General features: G+C 45.2%; 1 protein-coding gene across 3 annotated transcripts in view; it reads right to left on the reverse strand.

The window, feature by feature from the left end:
* LOC124787856 (calcium-transporting ATPase type 2C member 1) overlaps positions 1 to 15401 on the reverse strand; it is a 91337-nt gene that overhangs the window by 41524 nt on the left and 34412 nt on the right. For all 3 annotated transcript variants that reach the window (XM_047254818.1, XM_047254816.1, XM_047254817.1), the window contains exon 9: positions 10734 to 10831. In XM_047254818.1, the coding sequence (XP_047110774.1) occupies positions 10734 to 10831 (98 nt within the window). The remainder of the gene's footprint in view (positions 1 to 10733; positions 10832 to 15401) is intronic.

Below are 15401 nucleotides of genomic sequence, written 5' to 3' on the forward strand. Positions count from 1 at the left end.
CCGCATTCCTACCTTGCACATCTATTGTCTCCCTCCCAGCCACTGGTTGCACATCACTCAACCCTCCTCCTGCTTCCTCCATTTTCCTTTTCTCCCTCTACCTGTCCAACCTAACAACCTCACCCCTAGTCCCAGTCCATCACAGTTGTGTGAAGCCAGCAAAATTTTCATTCTCTTTTGCGCCCGTCACTCGACGACTTAACACCTCTGCTATTCGGTGAATGAACCCCTTTTACTCCCAAATATTTGCAACCTATTACTCCTAAATACTTACAACAAGAAACTCTGTAGAATTTAGCAGACATGCAACTTGCACCACTGTCAGTTTACAATACAAAACATTGTAACAACACAAAATACAACTGCTACTCATGAAGTGTATAGAAGATGGTACTTAGCATAGTACCAACGTTAGGGCTTCTTCCCATTTGATTCACATAAAGAACATGGGAACAACACCCACTTAAATGCCTTTGTACATGCTTTAATCTTGTCTTCATAGTGGCAAGGCAAGTGATACCTGGAGGGGGTTGGGCATGGTCACATAAAACTGTGATAAATTCGAATGCCGAACAGATTCACTGGAAGAATGTGGAGAAAGGGCAGTCCACATATGAAGCAGGTACCCCTCAGTAGCTAGTATTGATAGAGGACACAGGGAAGATGGAAATAAGATGGTTGATTGGTTTGTGGGGGTTGAAGGGACCAGACTACGAAGGCCATAAGTCCCTTATTCCACGACCATGAAACGTCCACAAGGAAGAAAAACAAGCAACGAAGGCGACAAAGGATGACGCAGAACAAGAAAGACATAGACAAAGACCAGAAAAAAGGAAGTAAAAACACACAGTGTTACAGTGGTTGGCCGACCAGGGAAACAAAAAAGGAAAAGCCAACCACCAAGAGACACACTAAAAACCGCAACCTAAACCATAGGCCAAAGGCCAAACTCAACACAAAAAAGACACAAACCCTCAGATCGAGCAATAAAAGCCCCCTGTGCGAATAAAACTTAAAACTAATGTCTGTCTGAGCGCAGTTAAAAGTGGACAGGTCAACAAGATGTGGACAACTGTCAACGCTGATCCACAGTGACAGAGGCAGGTCCTCACTGCGCAATAAATAACCTTGTGTCAGCCAGGTATGGCCAATATGTAGTCTAAAGAGAACAAATGAGTCCTTGTGAGAGACTCACGTGGAGGAGCACCACACACCTGTAGTTTCCTTGATAACCCGAAGTTTGCTGGGTAAAGGCAGGGTGTGCCATTCGTCACCCCAAGTACCAAGGACTTTCTGCCGCAATAATGCCTGGAGATCACATTCTGAAAGGTCAATTTCCAGGGCTGGTTCGCTGATAGCCTGTCAACACGTTCATTACCCGGGATACCGACATGACCCAGGGTCCACACAAAAACCACGGAGTGATTGCAACAGGCAAGAGTATGGATGGACTTCTGGTTAGACATCACAAGACGAGAGCAAGGGAAACACTGGTCAATAGCTCATAAACCGCTCAGGGAGCCACTACAGATAATGAACGACTCACCTGAGCAGGAGCAGATACACTCTAGGGCGCGAGAGATGGCGACCAGCCGGCAATGAGTGTTGTTCATAATGATCCCCTAGAGTAAGAGCATAACCGACATGACCAGCAACCAGCAACCATCGAACCATCGGTAACACAGCAAGGCTGGAAAGAAAGCTGTGGCAGAAGGCCTAAGGAGGGACTCAGTCCTTCGGGCTGTGCCAAATCCAGCCGAAGGCATGGGCGGGGCAACACCACGGGGGTATACATATATGGGCCCAGAGGGATGTGGGAGAGGGAAAAACTCAAGCCCAGAGAGAAGAGCCTGGACGCGAACCGCGATCTTACCCCCTGACTGGGTCGACATTCTGGAAGATGGACAACCGAGTTGGGGAATGGGAGACTGTAATTTGGATGCCCAGGCAAGCTACGAACATGTGCAACATAAGCGGACAGTAGTCATTGGCACCGGATCCGCAATGGAGGGACACCAGCCTCCAACAAGTATGCTGTTGACAGGGCTTGTGCGGAAAGCTCCAGTTGTGAGTCTGATGCCGCAGTCAAGTATTAGGTCAAGCAACCACTACACGGAAGGCGATGGCGAACCATAAGCCAGGCTCCCATAATCAAGACGGGATTGAATAACATCTGATACAGTCAGAGAAGGGTATACTAATCAGCACCCCAGCTGGTGTGACTGAAGCACTGTAGAGTGTTAAGATGCGGGAGCCAAGTCAGCCGGGCATCAAAAAGCAATCCCAAAAACCGATGCATCTCCACCACAGCAAGAGGTTCGCCGTCAAGATAACACCGTGGGTCAGGGTGAACAGAGCAATGCTGGTAGAAACGTATGACGCAAGTCTTGGCAGGCAAAAACTGAAAGCCGCACGATACGGTCCACGACTGCACCTAGCAGATAGCGCCCTGCAGCTGCCGTTCAGCAACCTCAATGCCAGTGGAGCTGTAGTACAAGCAAAAGTCATCAGCATACAAAGAAGCCTATATGGACATTCCAACAGCAGCAACTAGCCCATTGATAGCAACTAAAAAGAGGCAGACACTCAAGACAGAGCCTTGCGGGACCCCATTCTCCTGGACTCTGGAGGGACTATGGCAGGGACCAACTTGCACGCAGAAAGAATGAAGCGACACAAAATTCTGAATAAAAATCGGCAGCAGGCCCCAAAGACCCCACCCATGAAGCGTGGTGAGGATGTGATGCCGCCATGTTGTATCGTATGCCTGCCGCATGTCGAAAATGTTATATCCTAGCCAGTAATGCCACCCGAGCCCGCTGCCAAAAGGTTGGCAGCATCAAAGTCCGGACGCCGTCCGCATAAGCAGCGCCAGCGAGACAGCAAATCGCCGCAAGTCTGCGCGCGCCACCGCTGGCTTCTGGCTTCTTAAGTGCTCGAGTCGCGAGCGCTAGGACAGTTCTGTATTCGCCGCTCAGTTGTATACTCGCCACCGAATTGTGTACTTGCTAGTCAGTTGTGTGTTCATCGCAGCAGAGTTGTTGTTTGTCGTCAGCCGACGCTGACCTAGCCGCTCCGACTCGAACTAGACAGATCTCTGTAGACACGGAGTTCACTTCTGTGTTTCTGTATCTTCGTTAATAAAGATAAGTACCGACTTTTATTTAATCAGAGTGTTTGGGTTTTCATCTTTCTGTTCACTGTTCCAGCGGACCGGTCGGCCCGCTATTAAAAGTGTGGCGGTGACTTCGTAAGCCGTTTCTACAGCGAATTGTTTGTCGCTACGAACACCGCCACAAAACTGGCGACGAGGACTGCCAAACTCGTGTGCAGGGCTGGTTCAACTTGTTTCTGGTTATACTAATTATAGCGATAAAATTTTGGGGGCTGGTTTAATTTGTGTTCACTATGTCTGCCGAATTACAACAGTTGATCTTGTTACAGAGTCAGCAAATACAAAGTCTGGTAGAAGCAATCGCCAAACAAGCGGCTAATCCTCCAACACAAAAGGAACAAGCACAGGCAGCACCACCTTTCCGTGCTTTTGATGCATCAAGAGAAGAATGGCGAGAATATTTCGCGCAGTTGCAGGCGCACATGACAGTCTACAAAATCACAGGTACTGAGCGGCAGCTTTATTTAATTTCCACTGCAGGCGTGGAAATCTATCGACTCCTTTGTAAGTTGTTTCCGGAATCCCAGCCAGAAGCTTTAGACTATGACGTTGTTGTTAACAAGCTTGCTGAGTATTTCGAGTCGCGAGTTCATGTGGCAGCAGCCAGATTCAAGTTCTTCAGATTAAAGAAACTGCCACATCAATCTAATAAACAGTGGTTAACAGATTTACGGGGCCTCACCCGTCAGTGCCGATTTAATTGTGTGTGTGGAGCTTCCTACAGTGATGTCATGTTACGAGACGCTATTACTCAAAACATTGCAGATTCTCGTATTCGTGCTGCTATCTTAAAGTTGCCTGACCCGTCATTAGAGACTGTGATGAACATCACTGAAGCCCAAGATACTTTTGACTATGCTGAGTGTGAGTTAGATCAGCCATGTATTTCTCAAATTGCCTGTGCTAAGTAAGTTATGTCACGCCCGCGGCCCCACCGGCAGAGTCAGACTGTAAACACTAGCCGGCCACGTCATGTTAAACACATTCATCAGCCGCGTGTGCAAAATGATAGAGTTAAGTCTTGCCCTAAGTGTGTTCTTGCTCATCCTCGTGAACGTTGCCCGTTACGAAACGCGGTTTGTCACTTTTGTCAAAGGAAAGGACACATCCAGACTGTTTGTTTGCGTAAACGCAAGAACAATTCTAGTGCTGCCCAGCCCATGGATATTCATGTTCTTCAAAGCCAGCCCGCCCAGAAGGTCGCGTTTAAAGACTCTTCCACGGTTCGTGTGGGTAATAAACTTGTTCGCAATAAGCCACCCACCCAGCCTTCTGCTATGCGACCCAAGCGTAATTCAAACGCTGTAAAAAGTAATGTACAGACTGCAAGTGAAGCGGAAGTTGTTGTTCCACCCGCCCAACCCACGAGTTGTCGTAAGCAGCGAACACGCGCTAAACGCGCTGATTTTGTGTCTTCCGCCTCCACTGCACCGATCCAGAGACAGTGTAATAAACTATTTGTGTAGCTACGCATCCAGGATAAGACCTTCAATTTTCAATTAGACACTGGTGCGTCTGTGACTCTCATCAATAGTGCTACGTATGCGGCTATCGGCCACCCTAAACTTTCAGCGGCAAAACGTTGTTTGGCTACTTATAGTGGAGAACAAATTCCTGTGTTAGGTGTATGTAGCGTGCCAGCCACATTCCGTAGCAATACAAAAACAGTTTCATTCACAGTGCTCCGCGCTACAGACAGTGTAAACATTTTCGGATTGGACTGTTTTGACTTGTTTGGCCTGTCTATCCAAGACAATGTGTTGCAAATTAATTCTGTTGTTGTTCCTCAAGACAGCATAACCGATTTGTGTAAACGATACAGTGACATATTTAAAGACGAACTAGGTTGTGCTGCGAACTTTGCCGCTCATATTACGTTAAAAGATAATGCTCAGCCTCGATTTGTTCGTGCTCGTCCAGTGCCTCATGCCCTCCGGGCATCTGTAGAAGATGAACTTCGTCGTTGGCAAAACAACGGTGTTATTCAACCCGTTTCAGCGAGCCAGTGGGCTTCTCCCTTAGTTATTATAAAGAAACCGTCTGGCAAGTTACGTTTGTGTGCTGATTTTAAGTCGACAGTTAATCCTCAGACTGTCATTGATTCTTTTCCTTTGCCTAGACCGGACGAGCTGATGGATAAGTTAGGGGAAGCTCGTTTCTTTTCCAAAATTGATCTCCGTGAAGCATATTTGCAATTGCCCCTCGACGAGCAATCACAACAGTATTTTGTCATAAACACGTTGTTGGGGTTGTTCCGTTTTCTGCGTTTGCCTTTTGGTTGTGCGTCAGCTCCAGCTGTTTTTCAGCGTTTTTTGTCACAACTTCTGGCTAATGTGCCATCGTGTTGCAACTATTTAGACGATATTGTTGTGTCCGGTCGGACGCCTGCTGAACATTTCCGTAATTTGGAGTGTTTGTTTAAAGTGTTGTCTCAGGCAGGCCTACGTTGCAACATCGATAAATGTTCATTTTTCCTTACGGAGATGGAGTACCTGGGACATGTTATTAATGCTCAAGGCATTCATCCCTCCCAGTCACATTTAGCAGCTATTCGTGATTTGCCCGCCCCTCGCAATCTGAATGAATTGCAAGCAGTTCTTGGCAAATTGACGTATTATATTAGGTTTATACCTAATGCATCACAGATTGCTGCACCGTTGCATCGTCTCCGCCGTAAGAATGTTCCGTTTGTGTGGTCAGCTGATTGCCAATCAGCCTTTCAGCAGCTTAAAGAGGCTTTATTGAATGATCGTTGTCTGGTCCATTACGACCCTAACAAGCCTCTGGTATTAGCTTGTGATGCCTCTTCTTACGGCCTCGGTGCTGTGTTGTCTCACCGCGTCGGTAACACCGAACGTCCTATTGCGTTCGCATCTAAATTGCTAAACAAAGCTCAGTGTAATTATAGCCAATTGGACAAGGAAGCGTTGGCTATTGTGTTCGGTGTCACAAAATTCCATCACTACCTCTATGGTAGACCATTCTATTTAGTGACAGATCACAAGCCCCTGACGTCACTGTTTCATCCGTCTAAACCAGTTCCTCAGCGGACAGCTCAGAGACTACAACGTTGGGCTCTTTTGTTATCACAATACCAGTATGAGATACTGTATCGCCCTACAGCTCAGCATGCAAACGCTGACGCGCTTTCTCGATTGCTGATTGCTGCGGATGATGTCTTCGATTCCTCTGAAGACTCTTGCCATCAGATTGACGCCGATGAGCATCAATCCCTCCGAGATTTTCCGATTGATTATCGTCAGGTGGCACGTGAAACAGCTACGGATCCTCATCTGAGTTTACTATTACGTTTTGTTCAACGTGGTTGGCCGTCCAAGGCAAAGGACATATCGGATCCTGTGGTTGGTCGCTATTATCCGCAACGTCATCTGTTGTCTGTTTCGCACGGAGTTTTGCTGTTACGCACCGAGAATGACCAGCTTCGTGTAGTGGTTCCCCAAGTGCTCCAATCCAAGGTCCTCGACTTGTTGCATCAAGGTCATTGGGGAGTGGTCCGCACCAAGCAGCTTGCCCGCCGTCATTGTACATGGATCGGCATTGATAAGCAGATTACGCAGATTTCTACAGATTGTTCGACGTGTGCCAAACACCAAGCTGCTCCGCCTCAACGCTATTTTGAGTGGACACGCCGTGCCGGTCCCTGGCAGCGAGTACATATTGATTTCGCTGGTCCATATTGGAATTCTCGTTGGCTCATCGTGATAGATGCATTTAGTAATTTTCCGTTTGTTGTGCCCATGCAGCCTACAACGTCTGCACAAACTATACAGGTGTTGACTTCAATTTTTTGTATTGAGGGTCTTCCAGAAGTTTTAGTGTCTGACAATGGTCCACAATTTACCTCTGCTGAATTTGAAAGTTTTTGTTCTGCCAATGGCATTCGCCATGTTCTTACTCCGCCGTTCCACCCTCAATCGAATGGTGCAGCGGAACGTTTTGTACGCACATTCAAGGATCATATGGACCGCCTTCGTGCTACGCACTCTCGTCAGCAGGCCCTCATCACATTCCTGTCGTCGTACCGGACCACGCCACGCGACGGCCCTTCGCCTGCGGAGCTTCTCCACAGCCGTCGTCATCGCACCCTACTACGGTTGTTGCACCCCCCGGATCGACCCGCCGCTTCTGAGCATCGCACGCGTTTCAGCGCAACGACGCCGTTTTTTTTCAGAGTTTATCACGGTCGCCGTCGTTGGGAACGTGGTACCGTGATAAGTGTCCAGGGTCGCGGGTTTTATACTGTTCAAGGTGCTACTGGGGTGCACAGGAGGCATCAGAACCAGTTGCGCCGCACTGGCCGCCCGGATTCTGCCGCTCGTTCTTTGTCCACAGATTTGGTCCGCGGCGGGTTCCAGCCGCGCCTTCCGACTTCGCAGCCGCCCCCAGGGCAGCAGCAGCAGCCGTTGCCGCTACCACGCCGACAGCCCGTCCCGTTGATGCCTCCCGCACAGCTTCATCCAGGAGCACCCCAGGTGGTCGCTCCGGCGCCTGCGGTCCCTCTTCAGTCACCACCGCCTTCGGAGCTGATGGACGTCGTCCCCTCAGCCGGGCCGCCTTCCCAAGCGGTGGCTGTGCAGCCTGTCCTGCAGCCGCTTTCCTTGGGCACCCCCAAGGAGTCTGACACCGCAGCACCTTGTCCGGCGCCCACTCAGCAGCCGTCGACGCCGCGTCAGGAGACGCTGCTTCTCTTCGTGGGTCCCGACGCGCCGTCGCGTCCAGTACCAGAAGCTGCGCCCGTGGTCACAGGCGTGCACCCTGACCTCGGTTTACAGACGGTGTTTCCCGAGGCCCCGCGCAGCCAATGCTGGGGTGCAGACCGGGGACTGCCACCGATAACGGTCTCCGTCCCGGTCTCTTCTGCTATGCCTGCAGCCAGACCCCTCCCCCACCGTCAACGCTCGCCATGTCATTATTCAACGACGGTGCGGCGATTTGGTGGGGAGGAGTGTTATATCCTAGCCAGTAATGCCACCCGAGCCCGCTGCCAAAAGGTTGGCATCATCAAAGTCCGGACGCCGTCCGCATAAGCAGCACCAGCGAGACAGCAAATCGCCGCAAGTCTGCGCGCGCCACCGCTGGCTTCTGGCTTCTTAAGCGCTCGAGTCGCGAACGCTAGGACAGTTCTGTATTCGCCGCTCAGTTGTATACTCGCCACCGAATTGTGTACTTGCTAGTCAGTTGTGTGTTCATCGCAGCAGAGTTGTTGTTTGTAGTCAGCTGACGCTGACCTATCCGCTCCGACTCGAACTAGACAGATCTCTGTAGACACGGAGTTCACTACTGTCTGTATCTTCGTTAATAAAGATAAGTACCGACTTTTATTTAATCAGAGTGTTTGGGTTTTCATCTTTCTGTTCACTGTTCCAGCGGACCGGTCGGCCCGCTATTAAAAGTGTGGCGGTGACTTCGTAAGCCGTTTCTACAGCGAATTGTTTGTCGCTACGAACAACGCCACAAAAGAAAAAGACAGCAACCAGATACTGACGGCGGGCAAATGCTGTGCAGAAGGTAGACTCAAGGCAGACCAGATTATCTGTGGCACAGTGGCCCTTACGGAACCCATCCTGGGACAGAGCCAACTAAACCTCCAGCTCACCATGCGTGTCATCAACTTGCACGGAATGTTGGTGAGGCTAATGGGGTGGTAGCTGTCCATCTCCAGTTGTGGAAATAAGAGCAGTACATTGCATCGCAGATTCATTTAGTAAGTACAAAATTATCTGCAAGATGCTCATAGGATTCCACTTTTAACATTACCCTGTTTATGTATGACAATACGGCTCTGGTTGCTGCACCTGTCGGATCTGGCTGAAAAGCAACTGGTGAAAGTAGGTTATTTCAAATAATGTTGTTCATATCAGGTTCACGGTCCAAAGCACTTTAATTGTGATTTGATATTAAATAACCTACTGTTTATCGCCAGATCGAGTCTCATTTAGTATCCTTTATGCACAGATAATGGGTAACCCACACACTACACTCGATTGACGTCCTATAATGATGACGATGGTCTGAATGCAGTAACCTAACATAAATGCAGATTCACAATAATTAATGTACAACAAGTAAATCACTAATACATTCACTAATTATACAGTCCTTCCAAGTATATAATCATTTCAAAATAAATACGACGTTCACAGTAAGCGTACTTCGAAAATAATACACTTCACAGTTCAATACTACTGTCACAGTTTGCAGAACGCATTATTAAAGATTAACACAGTTCTAGAGATTAATTGCAAGTCAACAATCAATCCTTTACCGTAGTCACTAAACTATAGAAATACCTTGCAGATGCAAAATTTAGATAAAACTTGGCACATTGTACGAATTGTAATTTATGCTAATTCGCCTACAGTACACTGTGTGATAATTTTGGACACAGATCTTGCTCACATTATACACTTCCGCAGATTGATTGAAATGGCTTCCAGCAGTCTATCTTTTATAGTATCGCAATAATAAGCAATAGATTCAACTAATGTTGATATTGTATTTTTACAAATTACAATTAAGTATCTATATGCCCAATTAACTAAATAGTGGGGAAAGATTCTTCTGTATGTGAACTTTTAGATACAACAGTAACTGCTACTGTGTGCTCTCTTATTTGCCAAAATGTGGTATTCTATTTCAGTAACAATGTTTTAACTATAAATGCTAATTATTCTGAAACTAAATGAGCGCAGAAGTTGCTGACATATTTCCAGCATTAGCTCTATAAATACTGTAATTGTTGTGTGTGTTTTTCCTCTTCTCTATCCAAAAGTTAGTAACTGGGTACAAGTTAACACGTGAACAATGATGATAAAGTTTTATATTACTGGTATCTTGCAATCAGCACAGTTTTTAGGTAAATGAATTATAGCAATGGCTTCTAATTGACTGAATGAACATACTTGATAAAGTCAAGTTGGCTAAGTGCTGTATTAATATTCAAGATTTCTGGTACTGTGCACTTTGTCATATAAATGATATCTTGGAGATATTTGCTAAAATAAATGAAGAAATAAAATTTTGTGGGCCACAAAACATAACAGGGGGGAAGAATACACCTGCTTTGTTACACAGCGGCAGACTTTACAAGGGTTGTCTTCTGCATCACTCTGTGGTTTTCTTTAGGAATTCCTAGAAGTGTCAATGAATATATTACTTCCTCCTACATATATCTGTGAAACTGCAGCTCACATGGATACATACCAACAGTTATTCTTCCCACATACTATTTGCGATTAGAACAGAAATGGGAGGAAGTGACAGTGGTACACAATGTACCCTCCCTCAAACACAAATGCCAGCATCTGACTAGCATCACAACATTCACGTTTTCAGCAGTAATGTGTTTTACTCAAACTTGAATTCTGTGTCACTTACATGGGCAAAAGTTCTTTGTTGACGGATGGCCCTTTGACGTGTTCCTATTTTACTTCCCAGAAATACATCATTGTTTACACAAGAGGTAATCATTTGGTTCCACTTTGTGTCCTTAAACAGTACGTGCGTATCAAATGTATTAACAAGCACCTTTACTCACCTCAGCCAAATATCCATCTGAAGTTACAATGACAGTAACAGTCATTTCATTCTTGGTGATAGTGCCAGTCTTATCTGAACATATAACATTTACACACCCTGGAAAAGAAAGTAGTCAGGTCTGAAAACACATTGTCCGAAAAACTTAATACTGAAAAAATTATTTAATATTATACAAAGACACCAATGACAATACACCAAAACATGGCAAGATTTTGCACTGGTAATTTGACAAGATTGTTATCTGGATATGCAGCAAAAGTGAGTAGCCAGTGACTCATGAGAACATGTAGTTAAGTGACCAGAGAACTTTAGATGTCCGATCTTTTCATCATGCACAGAAGTGCATAGCCACTCAATTTCCAGCCTCTGTTCACAACTGACAAAATTCTCAATTGAAAGCAATTGGCTGTCATTCTGTTGGCAAAAAGTCAACATCCATATGTTATCTAACTTAACACCTGCTTCTTTCCTGATGTCAGCCAGAGATAATCACCCAGTCAGCAATATATGATGACAGACTGCTCTCTAAGCAGCTCTATAAATGTAGGGCTTCCTCAAGTCCTCCACGTTATCATTGTTTTACATCTGATGATGTTTCCCATAGTTGGAAACAAAATGCCAGACAATAGCTTTATACATCAACCGTGGCTTCTCATTCTGGAAGTTTTAACTGAAGTAAACACCAGCTGTGAAAGCCTACGTTGTATGATTCTCAGGACTTTCTTCAACGACCCCCTTTTCAATGAGTATGCAGAATAACTGTTGTTATAACTAATATAAACAAGAGTATATCTGCAAAGATAGCATCCCCTAGGGCAATAGGAAATTTGAAAATAAGCAATCAAGGAGGTCTGATTGGAAGGGGGCAAACATTTTGTTATGATTTGTTGTGGAGATTCATTAGTAAGAGGACAAGATGCGCGCGCACACACACACACACACACACACACACACACACACACACACACACACACACAGAGTCTTTACAACAATGGTGTGCTGGACCAGTGGGAAGCAATTGCATGAACTGTTTCAGATATCACAAAAACAGTGAAGAAGTAGCTGCCTGCAATGGACTGTCAGATGGGAGCTGCACACTTCACACTGTAGCAACTCTCAGTACAGAACAAGTTGGTTATAAAGTGCAATGAATGTTTATAGTTTGACGCTGACAATGTGGATTGACAGACAGTTCAGAACTTTATGTGGTCACTTCAGTTTAATGCTCTGCGTATCTTGCAGTAAACTCTGATGCGCTGAAACGTAATTTTGCTTTTGAATGATTATTAGCTTTATTAGAGTACTTTTGACAGTTAACAATACTGAGTGCTAGTTCCTGCTTGCAATCCAACGAACAATATTACACCTATCAACTGATCCAGATATACACTAAAACAGTAAACTACCCAGACCACAATTTCATTGCGGAGCACAACTTATTTATGTAAACTTTTAATGCTTGCTGCGTGTAGTGACACAAAAAGGACAAAAAGGTTTCATGTAGCTTTTGGTAACTTGGGTGAGACTGTTGCTGTGTTCAGACTCAGATAAATTAACTGTATCAGCTAGTAGAAATCCTTGGGTAACAGAAGAAATATTGAATTTAATTGATGAAAGGAGAAAATATAAAAATGCAGTAAGTGAAACAGGCAAAAAGGAATACAAACGTCTCAAAAATGAGATCGACAGGAAGTGCAAAATGGCTAAGCAGGGATGGCTAGAGGACAAATGTAAGGATGTAGAGGCCTATCTCACTAGGGGTAAGATAGATACCGCCTACAGGAAAATTAAAGAGACCTTTGGAGATAAGAGAACGACTTGTATGAATATCAAGAGCTCAGATGGAAACCCAGTTCTAAGCAAAGAAGGGAAAGCAGAAAGGTGGAAGGAATATATAGAGGGTCTATACAAGGGCGATGTACTTGAGGACAATATTATGGAAATGGAAGAGGATGTAGATGAAGATGAAATGGGAGATACGATACTGCGTGAAGAGTTTGACAGAGCACTGAAAGACCTGAGTCGAAACAAGGCCCCCGGAGTAGACAATATTCCATTGGAACTACTGACGGCCATGGGAGATCCAGTCATGACAAAACTCTACCATCTGGTGAGCAAGATGTATGAAACAGGCGAAATACCCTCAGACTTCAAGAAGAATATAATAATTCCAATCCCAAAGAAAGCAGGTGTTGACAGATGTGAAAATTACCGAACTATCAGCTTAATAAGTCACAGCTGCAAAATACTAACACGAATTCTTTACAGACGAATGGAAAAACTAGTAGAAGCCAACCTCGGGGAAGATCAGTTTGGATTCCGTAGAAACACTGGAACACGTGAGGCAATACTGACCTTACGACTTATCTTAGAAGAAAGATTAAGGAAAGGCAAACCTATGTTTCTAGCATTTGTAGACTTAGAGAAAGCTTTTGACAATGTTGACTGGAATACTCTCTTTCAAATTCTAAAGGTGGCAGGGGTAAAATACAGGGAGCGAAAGGCAATTTACAATTTGTACAGAAACCAGAGTCGAGGGACATGAAAGGGAAGCAGTGGTTGGGAAGGGAGTAAGACAGGGTTGTAGCCTCTCCCCGATGTTGTTCAATCTGTATATTGAGCAAGCAGTAAAGGAAACAAAAGAAAAATTCGGGGTAGGTATTAAAATTCATGGAGAAGAAATAAAAACTTTGAGGTTCGCCGATGACATTGTAATTTTGTCAGAGACAGCGAAGGACTTGGAAGAGCAGTTGAATGGAATGGACAGTGTCTTGAAAGGAGGATATAAGATGAACATCAACAAAAGCAAAACAAGGATAATGGAATGTAGTCTAATTAAGTCGGGTGATGCTGAGGGAATTAGATTAGGAAATGAGACACTTAAAGTAGTAAAGGAGTTTTGCTATTTGGGGAGCAAAATAACTGATGATGGTCGAAGTAGAGAGGATATAAAATGTAGGCTGGCAATGGCAAGGAAAGCGTTTCTGAAGAAGAGAAATTTGTTAACATCCAGTATTGATTTAAGTGTCAGGAAGTCATTTCTGAAAGTATTCGTATGGAGTGTAGCCATGTATGGAAGTGAAACATGGACGATAAATAGTTTGGACAAGAAGAGAATAGAAGCTTTCGAAATGTGGTGCTACAGAAGAATGCTGAAGATTAGATGGGTAGATCACATAACTAATGAGCAAGTATTGAATAGGATTGGGGAGAAGAGAAGTTTGTGGCACAACTTGACTAGAAGAAGGGATCGGTTGGTAGGACATGTTCTGAGGCATCAAGGGATCACCAATTTAGTATTGGAGGGCAGCGTGGAGGGTAAAAATCGTAGGGGGAGACCAAGAGATGAATACACTAAGCAGATTCAGAAGGATGTAGGTTGCAGTAGGTACTGGGAGATGAAAAAGCTTGCACAGGATAGAATAGCATGGAGAGCTGCATCAAACCAGTCTCAGGACTGAAGACCACAACAACAACATAAGTTTTAACTACTTAACATTCATTCACATACTTAATACAAACTGTCACTACTAAACAAGGCATAGAAGCTTTGTTAAAAGTTACTGACAATGCATACTAACCAACTAACCAAAGAACTTACACGAATTTCACTGTATGCTTAGAAAGTATTATTGTAATTTACAGTGTGTTGCTCTGTTGTTTAATGTGTGAGTTTTACTTTATGTGAATGCTAGCGTGATTCTGAATATAAATTAGATGTAAATGTAAAAGGATAGATTGCTACTCACCGTAAAGAGTTGCAGACAGACACAACGAAAAGAGTGTTACATATTTAACTTTTGGCCAAAGGGTCCTTCAGAAAAGAACATACAGACATACATACACACAAGCAAGCACACCTCATGCACACATGTCCGCCATATCTGGCAGCTCGGACTGGAATGCAGCTGTCATGTGCTACAAAAGTACCAGTCTGCAGGGTGCAAGGAAGGGGGAAAAACAGCAAGATACAGGCAGGGGAGAGAAGAGTGCTGTCTGGCAGAGTATGCAAGGGTAAGATGGTGGTATGACAAGACTGTTACCAGCTGGAGCATAAGTTGGCTGTGCGTCAGTCAGGAGGGGGGGTGGATAGCAGTGAGCAGGGAAGGAGAGGAGCAGGGAAAGGAGAAGATAAGCAGGTGCATTAGCAAAGGGTGGCACACTATGAATGTGGTGGGATGTAATTAGGGAGCAGGTGACAGGACAGAGGGGGTAGAACCTGCTGGGTAAAGGGTGTGAGAATGGTACGTTACTGTCGGTTGAGGCCAGGGTAACTTCAGGAGCAGATAATGTGTTGTAAGGATAACTGTCATTTGTATATTTCAAAAAAGCTAGTGGTGGAGGAGATCAAAATGGCCGCAATTGTGAAGCAGCCATTGAAATCAAGCATACCATGTTCAGCTGCATGTTGTGTCACAATTTCACAATGGCCATTCATCCTGGTGGACAACTCTTTGGTAATCGTACCAATATAAAAAGCTGTGCAATAACTGCAGCAGAGCTAGTCTATGACATGGCTGCTTTCGCAGGTAGCCCAGCCTCTGCTGAGGTAGGATAAGCCTGTGACAGGTCTGAGATAGGAGGTGCTGGATGGGTGGATCGGGCATGTCTCACATGGGTTTGATGGGTTTGGGATTAGGAGTGGCACAGGGATGGACTAGGATGT

The sequence above is a fragment of the Schistocerca piceifrons genome, chromosome 3 (genome assembly GCF_021461385.2).
Source record: "Schistocerca piceifrons isolate TAMUIC-IGC-003096 chromosome 3, iqSchPice1.1, whole genome shotgun sequence".
Taxonomy (NCBI): Eukaryota; Metazoa; Arthropoda; class Insecta; order Orthoptera; family Acrididae; genus Schistocerca; species Schistocerca piceifrons.